The sequence below is a fragment of the Nerophis ophidion genome, linkage group LG03 (assembly GCF_033978795.1).
Source record: "Nerophis ophidion isolate RoL-2023_Sa linkage group LG03, RoL_Noph_v1.0, whole genome shotgun sequence".
NCBI classification, from domain to species: Eukaryota; Metazoa; Chordata; class Actinopteri; order Syngnathiformes; family Syngnathidae; genus Nerophis; species Nerophis ophidion.
The window spans coordinates 90,606,893-90,625,272 of NC_084613.1; the positions used below are offsets into that span (position 1 = coordinate 90,606,893).

The 18,380-nt window shown below is 39.0% G+C and overlaps 1 protein-coding gene across 1 annotated transcript in view; it reads right to left on the reverse strand.

Annotated features, from left to right (window-relative positions):
- The window catches only part of LOC133550235 (lysophospholipid acyltransferase 2-like), a 111,971-nt gene that overhangs the window by 20,904 nt on the left and 72,687 nt on the right, over window positions 1–18,380 (reverse strand). The window contains exon 4 of the mRNA XM_061896400.1: window positions 3,950–4,045. Within this exon, the coding sequence (XP_061752384.1) occupies window positions 3,950–4,045 (96 nt within the window). The remainder of the gene's footprint in view (window positions 1–3,949; window positions 4,046–18,380) is intronic.

Here is an 18,380-nt window from a genome sequence, read left to right on the forward strand (position 1 = left end):
CTGTAATACAATTTCCCTTGTGGATCAATAACGTTTGTCTAAGTCTAAGTACAAGTCTAAGGTTTTTATGTATTTATTATATTATTTATATATATTATTATTTATTTATTATATTATAATAGGGACGGCGTGGCACAGTGGGAGAGTGGCCGTGCGCAACCCCCAGGGTCCCTGGTTCAATCCCCACCTAGTACCAACCTTGTCATGTCCGTTGTGTCCTGAGCAAGACACTTCACCCTTGCTCCTGATGGGTGCTGGTTAGCGCCTTGCATGGCAGCTCCCTCCATCAGTGTGTGAATGTGTGTGTGAATGGGTAAATGTGGAAGTAGTGTCAAAGCGCTTTGAGTACCTTGAAGGTAGAAAAGCGCTATACAAGTAAAACCCATTTATTTATTTATTTATATGACAACTAGGGATTAGTATCGTTTACATTTGAACCCATTTAGTACCAAGTGGGTACTTGAAAATCGATGCTAGTGCTTAAACTGTGCCGGTACTTAAAAAAATCGATAACATGCAAACTTTTGTACAAAAACTATATTTTTATGGGATTTTATGACATTCAACATGATTAGTAATTGGAATACTACAATTACATAACTTACTGGGTAACACATTCAAATATAAAGTACCGTCGTCCCTCGCCACGTCGTGCTTCAAATGTTGCGGCTTCACTACATGGCAGATTTATTTTGGATGTATATGTATATGTTTTAAAACATATTCTACAATTGTTTTGGTTCTAAGTTAAGCATTTTCAAACATGAAATGGCTAAAAAAACTGAAATGATCAATACTGTATGACAGTAGTATTGGCCACTAGAAGAGACCAAACCAATCAGAGTGCATTGTTCAGCATGTTGGTCACTCATTGGCTCAGCCTCAGGCAGGATTACTATATTGTATTAAAAGAGTGTACAAGTGACTAAAGGGTGTTGTTTCTTGTCTAGAGGGCTCTCATAATGTTGAAACACATATTTAATAAAGAAGGGACAACTTAAGATGTGACTTTAAGGTTTTACTACTTACATATAAAATACTACTCGGTCTAGCTCCAGCCTATCTTGCCGATTGTATTGTACCATATGTCCCGGCAAGAAATCTGCGTTCAAAGGACTCCGGCTTATTAGTGATTCCCAGAGCCCAAAAAAAGTCTGCAGGCTATCGAGCGTTTTCTGTTCGGGCTCCAGTACTCTGGAATGCCATCCCGGTAACAGTTCGAGATGCTACCTCAGTAGAGGCATTTAAGTCTCATCTTAAAACTCATTTGTATACTCTAGCCTTTAAATAGACCCCCTTTTTAGACCAGTTGATCTGCCGTTTCTTTTCTTTTTCTCCTATGTCCCCCCCCCTCCCTTGTGGAGGGGGTCCGGTCCGGTGGCCATGGATGAAGTACTGGCTGTCCAAAATCGTGACCCAGGATGGACCGCTTGTCCAGAGTCGGGACCCAAGATGGACCGCTCGCCTGTGTATCGGTTGGGGACATCTCTGCGCTGCTGATCCGCCTCCGCTTGGGATGCTTTCCTGCTGGCTCCACTTTGGATGGGACTCTCGCTACTATATTGGATCCACTTTGGACTTGATTCTCACGGTTACGTTAGATCCACTATGGATTGGACTTTCACAATATCATGTTAGATCCGCTCGACATCCATTGCTTTCGGTCTCCTAGGGGGTGGGGGGTTGCCCACATATGTGGTCCTCTCCAAGGTTTCTCATAGTCATCATGGTCGACGTCCCACTGGGGTAAGTTTTTCCTTGCCCTTATGTGGGCCCTACCGAGGATGTTGTGGTTTGTGCAGCCCTTTGAGGCACTTGTGATTTAGGGCTATATAATTAAACATTGATTGATTGATTGATTGGTTGAAATAAAGTCTTGAACAAATTGTCATAATTATTGCAGCAATACAGAATGTAGAGAATGTGCGAAAAGTGACTTTTAAAGTATTGACGATGATCATTTCAGGGGTTTGTGAATGCAACCTTGCTTGCTGTAATTGATGCATATAGAGCAGGGGTCGGGAACCTTTTTGGCTGAGAGCCATACAAGCCAAATATTTTTAAAAGTATTTCCGTGAGAGCCATATAATTTTTTTTTTAAACATTAAATACAACTATTTGCTTGAATTTTTAAGAAAGACCAACATGTTTAGAGTATAATAAGTCTCTTATTCTTTTTAATAACATTGTTATTCTGAGGCTAACCAAATATAAATAAAATACTTCTTACCATTAATCCAACTTCTTGAACAGGTGCGGTAGAAATCGGATGGATGGATGAAAATGCATGAGAATGTTTTATATTTTGAACGTTATTTTTTAAACTGTGAATACCAGCGGAATTATTCATTACTTATCGTGTTAAGCAATTTCAGCTAAGATTTATCTGAGAGCCAGATGCAGTCATCAAAAGAGCCACATCTGGCTCTAGAGCCATAGGTTCCCTACCCCTGATATAGAGGAAGTGCTGTGTTGTTGTTGTGGCTACTAGCTAGCTTAGCCTTGCGCTAATGGCGGTGTTACGAGGGCTAATATTGGCGCGTACGGACAGTAATAACGTTGAAAAGGGAGCGTCGATCTCTGCGTGCGTCTGTCGGGACACAACATTACTTACAAGAGATTACTTAATATTAATAATAATAATTATTATAATACACTTTTCCAAACATAAAGATGGGGTAAAATAACTAACAATTAATAGTGTCCTCTTTTTGGTTCTGGTTACTACCGCTTACATTGGTCTTTGTGAGGAGAGACCATTTTTACATTTTACATATTGCAGTGGTTAACTTCTTTTTACAGTTGAATATTTAGGTTTTCAGTGATTAAACACTTAAAGGATTCACTAAGACAACAACATTACCCTGACAGATTATTTAGACTTCTATTATCCATCCATCCGTCCATCCATTTTCCTACAACGTGTTCCGTTCGGGGTCGCTGGAGCCTATCTCAGCTGCATTCGGGCGGAAGGCGGGGTACACCCTGGACAAGTCGCCACCTCATCGCAGGGATAACACAGATAGACAGACAACATTCCCACTCACATTCACACACTAGGGACCATTTTAGTGTTGCCAATCAACCTATATCCAGGTGCATGTCTTTGGAGGAAGCCGGAGTACCCGGAGGGAACCCACGCATTCACGGGGAGAACATGCAAACTCAACACAGAAAGATCCCAAGCCCGGGATTGAACTCAGGACCTTCGTATGGCACATGCACTAACCCCTGTTTCACTCTGCTGCCTCCAATTCTGAACAAATTCCAATTTTTATTATTTACATTTTTTTTTTTTTTGTAATGGGAATCAATTTTAAAAAATGTTTTTGGGCCTTTCAATGGAGAATCATTTTCTACCTATAACCTGTTTTGAAAAAGTTTAATCATAAATACAATAGCAAATAAGACATTGCGAAAATTGATTTGAGTCGAGAATCAGGTTAAATCAAGAAATAATTCTGAATCAAATCGTCACCTCAGGAATTGGATCAAAACGTTAGGTGCCCGAAGTTTCACACTCCTAAATTGTATATTTTCTCAAAATAATTTCAGATCGATGCTAAACAATATTAATCTTACACATAACAAAAGACAGGGGGCAGTGAAATTTGGGCAAAGAATGCAATATTTTTAAATCAATAAAAAAGGACAAGACAACATGAGTAGATGAAAGAGTGAAATTTCTGCTCTCCAACAGGCGGTATTGGTTTGATTAGGTTGCCTAGCAACTACCCACCCCCACCCTGCTGAGAGTGCAAGCAGTCTGCTTGAATTGTCACCAAAAAAAAAAGGGTGGAGGAGAGAGAACCGAAAGCGAGCGTCTGCAGAGGGCGCCGATCAGTGTGACATATTTGTGTTGAGCTGGCACACAGCTGAGTTGAACCAAGACTCCACAAACTTTTAATTATCGTTTGCCGTTTTGCAACGTCAGCCTTGGCACACTTACCCAGTAAAATCTGCAGAGTACATGCCGTAATCAAACACGTAGACGCGTGTGACCTGACACACTATCAAGTACCCAAGCGTCACGATGAAGCAGTACCTGTGCAGAGGAGAGGAGAAAGTAGATTAGATCTGATGGGATGTCAAGCAGGAAGCAGTTTATACTTATTTACACGGGAGAATAAGGCAATACATTTTTTTTTGCTGTCTAAATATATATGCACCATGCGACCATCAATCAGGCAAGAACAAGGACAAGAACTGGAAATGTCACTCTTTTTCTTTAGTGTCCTGGAGGATTTTTTGGAGGTTTATTTGTGAGGTCAGAGGTCACTGAGGCTGATGTTCATCTTCAACTCATCCAACCACGCCTGCTGAGTTGGAAGTCTTTCGAAGATGAAGAATTAGGATTTAGGGATTTTACACTTGATTAGTGAGACTACAAGTCCATGGTTGTAGACAACCATAATGTTTCTCATCGGGCATCATACACTTGGTAATATACTGTATAAGGGCTTGGGGTACATGATAATTATCAGGTTGATATGAGGAATTATAACGTGACAAAACATTTAAATAGTTGGATCAGCCATACTGTGCTGTAGGTAGGGCTGGGCTGGGCTGAAAAAACAATAATATATATCATGATAAACACGTAATCAATATCAATAAAAAAACGTATTCCATAAAACGTTTGATATACAGTATATACCGTATTTTTTGGACTATAAGTTGCAGTTTTTTTCATAGTTTGGCCATGGGTGCGACATATACTTCGGAGCGACTTATGTGTGAAAATATTAACACATTACCGTAAAATATCAAATAATATTATTTATCTCATTCGCGGAAGAGACGAACAAAATGTCAGCAATCGTCACACACACGTCAGCAATCGTCACATACACGTCAACCAATGAGAATTTGGCGGGGGAGGGTCATGGCAGAAGTGCATTGTGGTTCATGGAATGCTAACTGCTATATGCTATATGCTACTGCCGTAGCTATTAAAATGAATCATTTCATTGTTGGCGGTAACTTATAAAAACTGAGAAGGGCTGAACGAAAATGGCACCGAAATCATGTACTGCAGATTACACAATATCAAATAATATTTTTTATCTCATTCGCGGAAGAGACGAAGAAAATGTCAGTAATTGTCACACGCACGTCAGCAATCGTCACATACACGTCAACCAATAATAATTCGGCGGGGGAGGGTCATGGCAGAAGTGCATTGTGGGTCATGGAATTCTAACTGCTATATGCTACTGCCGTAGCTATTAAAGTGGATAATTTCATCGTTGGCGGTAACTTATAAAAATTGAGAAGGGTTGAACAAAAATTGGACCGAAAAGGAAATCACTTACTGCAGATTACAAGCTGGACGTAGTGAAATATGCAGCAGAAAACAACAAGAGGAGTTGGAGTTGTTTAGAAGCGACATCGAGGAAGAAGATTTCGATTTCATCGGATTTATCGATTAGGAGTGACAGATTGTTTAGTAAACGTATAGCATGTTCTATATGTTATAGTTATTTGAATGACTCTTACCATAATACGTTACGAACATACCATGCACGTTCTCCGTTGGTTATTTATGCGTCATATAACGTACACTTATTCAGCCTATTGTTCACTATTCTTTATTTATTTTAAATTGCCTTTCAAATGTCTATTCTTGGTGTTGGATTTTATCAGATAAATTTCCCCCAAAAATGCGACTTATACTCCAGTGCGACGTATGTATGTTTTTTTCCTTCTTTATTCTGCATTTTCGGCCGATGCGATTTATACTCCGAAGCGATTTATAATCCGAAATATACGGTACTGTAAATGTTGTTGGTCAGAAGAAACTGGAAAGAGTGAAGCAAGGTTGGTTGCATGAACAAAGGCAGTCAAGGTTTGGAAACAGGAAGGGATCTGTGAGTAATTAGAGGGACACGCTAATCAGCCAATTGCTTAACAGTATCAACTACCACTTTAGTTGCACCATCTTGTTGTCTCGCTGTTAATTCTCTGCATGGAGTAAGAAGAGAAATTACAAATGACTGCTGAAGAGAGCAAATAAATTGTTAATAAAACAAGGAAAGTCACCTCCACAGTACTTTTTTGAACGGATTATAGTCCATCTTTTCTTTTCAACCCACGTCCTTTCCCTATTTGAATGTACGGAAACAGGTAGGAACTAAAGTGCAGGACTGTGTAATTAAAATAGATAACAAAAAATAACAAATAATAATAATAATATATTTTATTTGTAAAAAAGCACTTTACGTTGAGCAAACAACCTCTAAGTGCCACAGTGTAAAAAATAGTAATAATAATAATAATAGTAAAAAGATAATAAAAATAAATGAAATATAAAACTAAAAAACAGCCCAATAGCTAGAACCAGCATGCATGTCTATAAAAAGGCTTTTTTTTAAAGATGGGTTTTTAAGCCTTTTTTAAAAGCACCCACAGTCTGAGGTGCCCTCAGGTGGTCAGGGAGAGCGTTCCACAGACTGGGAGCAGCGGACCAGAAAGCCCGGTCTCCCATTGTTAGAAGCTTTGTCCGTGGAGGTTGGAGGAGGTTAGCCTGTCCGCAGCGGAGGTGTCGTGTGGAGGATTTAAGGGTGAGCAATTCCTTGAGGTAGAGGGGGGCATTTCCATGGAGGCACTGGTGAGTTAGTAGGGAGATTTTGAATTCAATCCTGAATGGAACAGGAAGCCAGTGAAGGGATTTGAGAGCTGGTGTGATGTGCAACATTAAAATAATGATTTGGTCCAATAATATTTAAATTAATAATAACTGCATAACATAAATGTATTTCCATATGTAAATAGGAATAACAGACCAAATGAAATGTTACACAAACCACATAACTCCCTGGCAGTACACCTGCCAAAATTAGTTAATCTCAGGTTTGTATATGTTTACATTTTCACACTTTGCACTATTTTGTTACACTTTATTAAGCATTTCTTGCATAGTCTTTATTTTTGCACCTCAATTTAGACAGGTTATGGTTAAGTGTTTATTGTGATTTTAGAATTTTGTTTACATTGATTGTTTGACTGTTTTCCATTGTTGTATTGACATTTCATTTACTTTGTTATTTAATAGGTGAGGGGATTATAATCAGAGTAAGGTTATATTTTAAATAAAAATGTTCTCATTTTATATATTTTCTCCTTGTCTATACTTTCCATAGGTCGTAATAAATATCAATAATTATTGATATCGACCAATATAAAAAACTTATAATGTGAAACATTTAAAACGCTCCTAATTTAGTTGCAGATGTATGCATGGCATCATTTCCAATTGCCTAATTTTCTCAAAACTATTAATAATGTACTTGTTAATATATTGTTCATATCTGATTACTTTCTGTTTTAATATCGTTCTATCTACACCTATGTTCAAATGTAATTAACATGTGTTCTTCTGTTTGTATACTTCACATTAGTTTTGGGTGATACTTCAAATTTGAATATGGATCAAATTATCAATACCAAGTACTCGTTACAGGGGCAGTACTGGTCATACCACTGCTCATACTTAAAATCTTCAGGATTCTTAAGTGATTACATTTTTGATCACAACTGTAATTTGACAAAAACACAGGATGGTAGTATAAGAATTAATGGATGAATGATTTATTTCCATTTTTGATTTCATTACATACAACATTTATAACAAATTCAATAGAACAAAATTACTAAACAAAAGCAAAACTACTATTTGCTCTTATTTCCTGAGTTTCTAAGACATAACAAAAATTTACAGAAAACGTAATAATAAAACATATTTATCTAATCACTGTAGTTTCAACAATATACTGAAACTATATTTGGTAGCGTTACTGTCCGTTTAATCAATCCGACTACCTCTGTTCAAATTCAAGAACTCTAGCTAAGCGGTCCGCTCTGCTTTTTTGTATCCTACTACAGTGTTGTGTAGCAAGTTTTGTTATTCATTCTCTTCTAGTCCTTCAGTGATAATGAAAGTTGCAAGAAACAGAGTTTTCCGTCATGGAGAAGGGAATGATTGATTTAGAAACTGCACTGTGGAGAAACATTAGCAGACAGTTTGAGAGTAAGGATATTGCCTCTGTTTTGATATTTGTCGGATATTGGTATAATCAACATGCATTATCATGATATGACGAGAGTATTAAAAGCTCTTTTAACGGACAAATTGATGTCATTTATATTTGATATATGGCGCAACCCTAATTCTGTGTATAGTGTGGAGTTGGAGAAAAATAATCGTAATCCATGGACTACCTGGTTTGGATGTATCGTGTTGTGTACGTTATGTATGTATACGATTTACATATATACTTATATGTATATACATATACACACACACACACACACACACACACACACACACACACATATATATATATATATATACATATATATACACACACACATGCATATATATATATATATACATACACACATATATACATATATATCTTGGCACTGAATACAAGCCGCCCTGCCTTTCAATCTGGTCAAAACAGTACAGCAGTATAAAAAAAGACAATGGCTTCCACAACACGACATCACTATGGAAATGACCACGAACTACACAAAGAAGCAGAAGAACATCCAATAATATGTCACTGTTAGCAAACGGAGACAGTGAACAAACCAAATCTTTGAAAAGAAAAGCAAAAGCAGAACAACGGGGGGAGTCTGTGGGTCGCCTCTGCAGAGTCCAAGTGCTAACAACCTAGCATTTCTCTTGAACAAAACAAGGATTGTGTTGGTCTCAGAAAGAGGGCAACAGGCACGACAAGAGAAAATACACAACATGACCTTTTGATTCTGAAAGTTTTGTCCAAGATGAGAGATACAGTGGGGCAAAAAAGTATTTAGTCAGCCACCGATTGTGCAAGTTCTCCCACTTAAAATGATGACAGAGGTCTGTAATTTTCATCATAGGTACACTTCAACTGTAACAGACAGAATGTGAAAAAAAAATCCAGGAATTCACATTGTAGGAATTCTTAAGAATTAATTTGTAAATTATGGTGGAAAATAAGTATTTGGTCACTTCAAACAAGGAAGATCTCTGGCTCTCACAGACCTGTAACTTTTTCTTTAAGAAGCTCTTCTGTCCTCCACTCGTTACCTGTATTAATGGCATTTGTTTGAACTCGTTATCTGTATAAAGGACACCTGTCCTGTCCACGGCCTCAAACAGTCAGACTCCAAACTCCACTATGGCCAAGACCAAAGAGCTGTCGAAGGACACCAGTAAAAGAATTGTAGACCTGCACCAGACTGGGAAGAGAGACACTACAATAGGTAAGCAGCTTGGTGTGAAAAAAAAATCAACCCAGAACCACACGGGGGGACCTGGTGAATGACCTGCAGAGAGCTGGGACCCAAGTAACAAAAGGTTACCATCAGTAGCACACTACGCCAACAGGGAATCAAATCCTGCAGTGCCAGACGTGTCCCCTGCTTAAGCCAGTGCATGTCCAGGCCCGTTTGAAGTTTGCCAGAGAGCACATGGGAGAATGTCATCTGGTCAGATGAAACCAAAATAGAACTTTTTGGTATGAACTCAACTCGTCGTGTTTGGAGGAAGAAGAATACTGAGTTGCATCCCAAGAACACCATTCTTACTGTGAAGCATGGGGGTGGAAACATCATGCTTTGGGGCTGTTTTTCTGCTAAGGGGACAGGACGATTGATCCGTGTTAAGGAAAGAATGAATGGGGCCATGTATCGTCAGATTTTGAGCCAAAACCTCCTTCCATCAGTGAGAGCTTTGAATGGTTGACCAAATACTTATTTTCCGCCATAATTTACAAATAAATTCTTCAAAATTCCTACAACGTAAATTCCTCGATTTTTTTTCCACATTCTGTCCCTCACAGTTGAAGTGTACCTATGAAGAAAATTACAGACCTCTGTCATCATTTTAAGTGGGAGAACTTGCACAATCAGAGGCTGACTGAATACTTTTTTGCCACACTGTAGGCCCAAGAATGGAAAAGACCAGGCTATTATTATTAATACTACTTCTTCTTCTTGCACTGTGGATACAAGCTGTGTGTGGAGCTCTGTTTGCAGAAGGCCTCGACAGGGATTCTGCCATTATTCCATCTGATGTGTATTTGTGTAATTCACAGCCATTGGGGGGGGGGTTATTTCCACTCAAGGCGTCAGTACAGCCTGTGACTAAAGCAAACCCACTTCCAACTGCTGGAATGCAGTGGACAGGTGTGCATGTACAGCAGTTGCGGGTCCAAATGCAAAAATGTGGGATAAAAAAAAAGGTATTAAATGTGTATTTCAGCACTGGTAGACGTCACATACAGGTTGTGTATACACACACATTGATAAATGCCTGAAAGCACACACCACCTTGTGTCCGCTTATACGCATGCAGAGCTCCAGAGGAAATTTCCATCTGCTTTGCTTGCAGCTGTGATGTAGTAATTCACACTGTCTGCTTCGCAGCTTCCACAGCAAGTCATATAATTTCAGCTTTAACTGCTTTGCTACACAAAGAGGGAATGTTTCGACATACTGCATTGGCACTCAATCAAGACGGTCATCCGTGGCATCGTGGAGGTTGGTTAAGTGCTTTCCAAAGCATGGTAGAATATTCTAGCGTGGTTTAGCAGCTGAGTTGGACGCGAGGGAAGGAAGGAGTGCCAGTCAGTCACTGGCAACAAGCTCCCAAGGTGATCAGCATTCTTACCAGTCACCTTGGGACAAAACTGTGGGACTCATGTTAGTATCATTACCCGGAACACCCAGAAATAAATATATAACTTAAAGCATGGGTGTCAAACTTGTTTTCATTGAGGGCCACATTGTAGTTATGGCCGCCCTCAAAAGGCTGATTGTAACAGAGAGTAATATACATAAATATGAATTACCTCATGATATTGTTACACAATTATTTATCAATTATACACATTTTACATACACTGTAAATATTACCTGTTGATTTTACAGTAAAAAAAACAAAAAAAAAACCTGACAACTCAGTTGCCAATATATTACCATAAAATGTACAATGATTTTTACAGCATATAAATGAAAAAGCAAAAACAGTTCCACTGATTTTACCGTAAAAACTGTGGCTGTTGTGTTTATCGTAAATGGAAAAACGATTCCACATTTTTTGTGATTTTTACGGTGAAATTATGGAAAATAAGCTACCAGTTTCTTCCCATTATTTTTACAGTGCACACTTTGATGGGTAACTTGCTTAAAAATCTTGAGTCAAGCCCATATTTAAACACGTTTTTTCCTTTCAACAACATAAACTTTTTGGAATGTATGACAACATAGTATTTGTGCAATATTAAGTAGAGTTTAATATTGCAACAAATAATTGGGGACAGCGTGGTGAAGTTGGGAGAGTGGCCGTGCCAGTAATCTGAGGGTTACTTGTTCAATCCCCACCTTCTACCATCCTAGTCACATCCATTGAGTCATAGAGCAAGACACTTCATCCTAGGGCTGGGCGATATGGCCTTTTTTTAATATCTCAATATTTTTAGGCCATATTGCGATACACGATATATATCTCGATATTTTGCCTTGGCCTTGAATTAACACTTGATACATATAATCACAGCAGTAAGATGATTCTGTGTCTACATTAAAACATTATTGCTCATACTGCATTAATATATGCTAATTTTAATCTTCATGCAGAGAAGGAAATCCCAATTAAATTAATTGACCAAAACTGTATTTTTTAAACAGTTATTAAGCAACGGCCTAGACGTTCATGTCATTTCCAAAACCGAAAGTACAAGATTGTCAGAGAAATTTTAAGTGTCAAATAAAAATGAGCTGCATAATAAGAAATCAAATAGTGTTCGTCCTTCGCTATGTGGTAGGTTACTAGAGACGTTATTTAATTCTGTTGACTATTTTTTTCATACGGCATTGATGTGGAAATGTTTGTCTCGGCATTTTGTTGGTGTGGCACCGAACAGAGATTTTGACATGCAGAGTTTCAAACACTCTTCATTTTCTAGCAGGTGACTTTTCAAATGATGCTACATATTAGCAGTAATGTTAGTTTTGGTAGCAACGCATTTGGCCCACACTTGACAAATTATGGTTGTCTGTTCAACATATTCCCACTTGAAGCCAAACCACCACCAGACGATGGACCCCCTGCTGTTTTTTGGGGGAATTAGTTCTTTCTTCATTCGCACCTTCGTTCTCTCGTATTACCACTCGCACGGCTCTGCTAGCATCACAGCTAACGTTACCCATGATGCTACCTCTCTGCTCCGCGAGAGCGTATACGTATGTGACGTATGTAAGAAGGTGCGCTTGTCTGTGATAAGGAGAGCGTGGAAAGAGCGAGAAGAGCCTGTAATGCCCGCAGCTAACAACAACTGCGTGAGAACGTATACTCGAATATCACGATATAGTCATTTTCTATATCATACAGAGACAAACCTGCGATACATCGTGTATATCGATATAGTCATTTTCTATATCATACAGAGACAAACCTGCGATATATCGTGTATATCGATATATCGCCCAGCCCTACTTCACCCTTCTCCTGATGGGCCCTGGTTAGCGCCTTGCATGGCAGCTCCCGCCATCAGTGTGTGAATGGGTGAATGTGGAAATAGTGTCAAAGCGCTTTGAATAAGGTAGAAAAGCGCTATACAAGTACAACCCATTTACCATTTAAAAGATATGAAATTGCATGCTGTAAACGTGTTTTGATTTCTGTCAAAATGGAAAGTTGAATACATTTGGTAATAAAAGGCGTATATAAATTCCAGGCTTTCACAGGCCACCTTAAATGACTTGGCAGGCCAGATACCGCCCCGGGACTTAAGTTTGGCACCCGGGACTTAAGTTTGGCACCTGTGACTTAAAGGGGAACTGCACTTTTTTCTGAATTTTGCTAATTGTTCACAATCATTATGAGGAACAAGAACACATGTCTTTTTCCTGGGGGAATTTTAAAAGGATTTAAAAAAAACGCTTAGAAGATGCCGCTAATGTGAGTCAAACAACTTCAAAACTCTCCATCAACTTTTTATACACACACTGCAAGTATATGTATAATGTAACACCAGACAAATTCATAACAATATGTAAAATGTACAATATTTACCTTATTTTGGTTGTTTTGAGCATTGCCGGAACTAATTTCTTCTGCGCATTTATTTCTGTCTCCTTCGTGGGAACAAATGTTTGTTCCTACTTCCGGAAACAAACACGCGCCTGTTTTAATCATGGCAGACTTGGCAACAAACAGCAAGGACAAGTATTTTTTGGACAAATGAGGATTCAGAACCTTATATTTTTAAAGCTGGATATACGGAGGATGAACTATTGCTTCTAGAGGCGAGCACGAAAAAAAGGTGAAGTGTTGGAGCAGACGGAAGTCAAGAGAGTGAGGTCTGCCTGACTTTGACGCTGTAAATGTGAAACTTGGAGCCAGAAATGGCGGCTTACTCAAAGTCAATTTGAAAAAACTTCCCCGGTTAGCTGGACCAAGCATTTCTAATAGTTGTTTGTGTGCCGTGTTGTTCCAGACCACAGCAAACGTTACCCAGCTTGCAAAGACTGTAATAATGTGCAAAAATGCTGTTTCCTCAACTTGGACATATACATCTATGCTTTTGGCCATTCTGAGCCAGTAACTTCCAGGAGTTATTTCACCCTCTGAGAAGCCTCAGTTTTACAAATGTTTTCCAATGTTGTAAAAATGTGTACAATAAATATTACATTTTAAAATTTCTGTCAACAAAGATTTGTGTCTGCCTGCGACACACCGTCAGTTTGATAGTAGGCAATTATAGCTAATAAAGACACTTCCATCATGTGTCGCCATTATTGTAAGACGTCTGTAGGCTTTTAATTTTTTCTGGCTCCAGACAAATACTTTTTTGTATTTTTGGTCCAACATTTGTTTAACAGGGCTTCACGGTGGCAGAGGGGTTAGTGCGTCTGCCTCACAATACGAAGTTCCTGCAGTCCTGGGTTCAAATCCAGGCTCGGGATCTTTCTGTGTGGAGTTTGCATGTTCTCCCCGTGAATGCGTGGGTTCCCTCCGGGTACTCCGGCTTCCTCCCACTTCCAAAGACATGCACCTGGGGATAGGTTGATTGGCAACACTAAATTGGCCCTAGTGTGTGAATGTGAGTGTGAATGTTGTCTGTCTATCTGTGTTGGCCCTGCGATGAGGTGGCGACTTGTCCAGGGTGTACCCTGCCTTCCGCCCGATTGTAGCTGAGATAGGCGCCAGCGCCCCCCGCGACCCCGAAAGGGAATAAGCGGTAGAAAATGGATGGATGGATTTGTTTAACAGACAATCTTACGCTATGTGGAATTTTATGTCGATAGGCAATGTTGTGTGTGCAGAGGAAGCCAATACACTTTATTAATCAATCCAGTCTGCCTGAATTCTAGTGGTTTCATTGCATTGGTCCATAATAAGTATTTGGGTTTCTCTTTTTGTACCAAAATGTTTTCTACCAATAAAAGCCTTTTCCTGTCTCCACCATCCACCACTATGTGAGGTAACCACTATTTCTTTCCAACATTTTTTTTTACTAATTCATTTAAATGGAGGGACCAAAAAAAAAAAAAATATATATATATATATATATATATATATATATATATATATAGGACTTTTGGTTATAGTATGTTAGTAATTTTGTAAAATTATACACTGTACCGATGATCAAATAAATATTAATATTGTTTGAGGTTATGTACAAAAAGAATGGAATTACAGTTTATGGGTTTTTACAACTTAACTATTTGTCATATCGTGTTTCTTTAATTCATCATAATATCCAGGCACACTAAGGCTGGCCTTACTGTGTGAATGTGAGTGTGAATATCGTCTATCAGTGTTGGCCCTACAATGAGGTGGCGACATGTCCAGGGTTTACACCGCCTTCCGCCCGAATGCAGCTGAGATAGGCTCCAGCAAACCCCGGCACCCCGAGAGGGACAAGCGGTAAAAAATGGATGGATGGGATGGATTTCATGCTTAATTGGAATCTGGTTCAACCAATCAATCAATCAATCAATCAATCAATCAATCAATCAATCAATCAATCAAGTCAGACTTTGTTTAAATATTACTTTATATGCACAGACAAGTTACCAAAGAAAGTGCTTTACACCTAAAGGCACAAAAACACAGGCACCACTTTTGACAATAACAAGACATGGCAATGAACTGAGAATTGAGGAAAACTGCCACTCGGAGGCATCAACAGTGGAGAATAACTGCAAATTTACGTAATCTGAAAACATTACAAAGTATTTTTTTAAATACAAAAATAAACTTTGGATAATAATTATTAAATACATTTAAATTTGATTGTTTTATGGTTATTGTATTATTATTATTTATTTAATATTTATATTTTGCTGCAGTGGAAATCTTTTTTAGTTTAATCTGTAGAGGCAAGGACTGCCAATAACATGTATACTGGCAGATACAGAAAATGTCGTAATGTAATTATTTTAAGAAATCAGGCAAAACGTTCCCCTCAGTAAAAAAACATAACTATTTCTAATCAATTGAGAATTATGTTTATTAATAAATGTTCAACTGTTTATTTGCATTATCCAAACTATTAACATTCTTCTTATCCCTCACTCATTAGCCTGCAGGGAGCGCTGTGTGCCGCGTTTGACAACTGCAGTTATCCCGAACACTATGCTGGACATGTTCAACAGGTGAACTGTCATGAGGAGAAAGGGGAGTGGCAGGCCCAGAGACTACAGACTGGCAAAGCTGTGAAACAAGATGCCTCGCACTCTGAATCAAACATTTCTCAGTCTCATTCAGCCTTTCTTTGCCATGTTCCAAATTCAAAGCCAAAAAAGGAGCTTTGAGCAGCTCAGTGGACTTTTCCTAATGTCAGAGGGAATTAAATGCTGTAGTCAAGACAGCAAAAAGGGGTAACAGTATGTCCAAGTTGTGCAGAAATTGTAACTGGGAAGTAATAACAAAGGCAGAAGTATGTTGTCTTAGCAGATATCCTGCCTTCTAGGGCAGGGATATTCATCTACATTGTTTTTGGGGCCACTTTTCCAGAAACCCTGGAAGAAAGGAGCGGACTTCTCCCTTCACTATTTGTCCTATTTTGTATGTTTTGAAGAACCAGCATCCTCTACAGGGGACATTTAAGATCCCATCCATTTGCTATCGCTTGTCCCTCTTGGGGTCGCGGGGGTGCTGGAGCCTATCCCAGCTGCATTCTGGCAGAAGGTGGTGTACACCCTGGACAAGTCGCCACCTCATCGCAGGGCCAACACAGATCGACAGATAACATTCACACTCACATTCACCCACTAGGGCCAATTTAGTGTTGAAGATTGGTCTATTTTTTCTGTTACAGGAGCACCCTGATATTTTTAAAGGCCTACTGAAACCCACTACTACTGACCACGCAGTCTGATAGTTTATATATCAATGATGAAATATTAACATTGCAACACATGCCAATACGGCCGGTTTAGTTTACTAAATTGCAATTTTAAATTTCCCACGGAGTTTCTTGTTGAAAACGTCGCGGTATGATGACGCGAGCGTGTGATGTCACGGACTGTCAGGAAATATTAGCGCAGCACTATTTGCGGCTAAAAATCGTCTCTTTTCATCGCGCAATTAAACAGTATTCTGGACATCTGTGTTGCTGAATCTTTTGCAATTTGTTCAATTAATAATGGAGAAGTCAAAGTAGAAATATGGAGTTGGGAAGCTTTAGCATTTAGCCACACAAACACACGGGGATTGCTTGTTTAAAATTCCCGGAGGTGAAGCTTTACTATGGATCAGAGCGGTCAAGCGAACATGGTTCCCGACCAAATTTCAACCGTCAGTTTTCGGTGAGAAAATTATGTTAAAAAGTCGCCTCTTACCGGAGATCTGTGGAGTTTGCGTCGTCCTTGTATCTGCCGTGACTTCCCTCAGACACTGGCCTCAAGACACCCGAGGACACACCCCTCCGACTATAAGGTACTATTTAATCTCACTAAAACACTAGCAACACAATAGAAAGATAAGGGACTTCCCAGAATTATCCTAGTAACTGTGTCAAAAACATCTGAATCCGTCCCAATGCAATCGCCTTTATTTTTATTCTTTTTTTTTCTAGTCCTTCGCTATCAATATCATCATCCACAAATCTTTCATCCTCTCTCAAATTAATGGGGAAATTGTCGTTTTCTCGGTCTGAATAGCTCTTGCTGCTGGAGGCTCCCATTATAAACAATGTGAGGACGTGAGGAGCCCTCACTCTTGTGACGTCATCGTCTGCGACTTCCAGTAAAGGCAAGGCTTTTTTATCAGCACCAAAAGTTGCGAACTTTATCGTGGATGTTCTCTACTAAATCTTTTCAGCAAAAATATGGCAATATCGCGAAATGATCAAGTATGACACCGAATGGACCTGCTATCCCCGTTTAAATAAGAAAATCTCATTTCAGTAGGCCTTTAAGGACTAGTTAAATAGCCCAAATGATGAAAAAGAGAGGACCTAAAAATGAAACCTTGTTGAAGACGACTCGTAAAATAACTAAAGAAGTTGAACAAATGACTATTGACTGCATCTGAACTAAACAAGATACAGCAACAGCTGACCCAAAATTCCACTGAATGCAAAACGGCCGCTCAATGGCGCTTACACGCCAGCGGACTCCTTCCATTTTTATTCAAGTCAATGTGTTCGTTTCCACCGCATTCCAGCGCTAAATACACGCAGAGCTTGGATTTTTGCCGGACGCCACAACAAATCCCATTCGATATAGCTAAAAACTGCTTGTGTTGGACAATAGGTCATTCATGCACAAACACAACATAAAGTATTTGTTTTCTTTCAAAATAAAATACGCTGTCTTCAAAGCAAATCGTATTTTACAATTTGAAACTTCCTAGTAGGCGGTGACGGAAAACTTGTCAAAGGTTTTCAGACTTAATTTGATCTTGTTGACAGAAATGGCCACAAGCCGATTCGGCAGGTCCAAAATGTAAAAATAATGTACAAGCATATTCTTGGCAGCTATGTCGAGATATGGGGGCCTGTGTCAAATATCAGGGGACCGGGAAAGCAGGGGAGTGTTTGTGTGACAGGCTAGCCAGGGATAATGTTACCGTTGTATTGGTGCAAAAAATTAAGTGGTTTATCAAGACAGGAGTGTTGCGCCTGCTCCTCTGAAAGGACAGAATAGGTTTTGTGTTGCTCTCATTAACAACTTTCCTTATCACATGATTACGCGCGGATTCGCAAAAATCTGCGCTACTTCGGTGCACGATGGAGTCGCAAATAGAACAGGGTGGGGATTGTCTCAAATTATATATATACATACACATACACATATATATAAATATATATATATGCATATATATATATATGCATATATATATATATATATATATATATATATATATATAT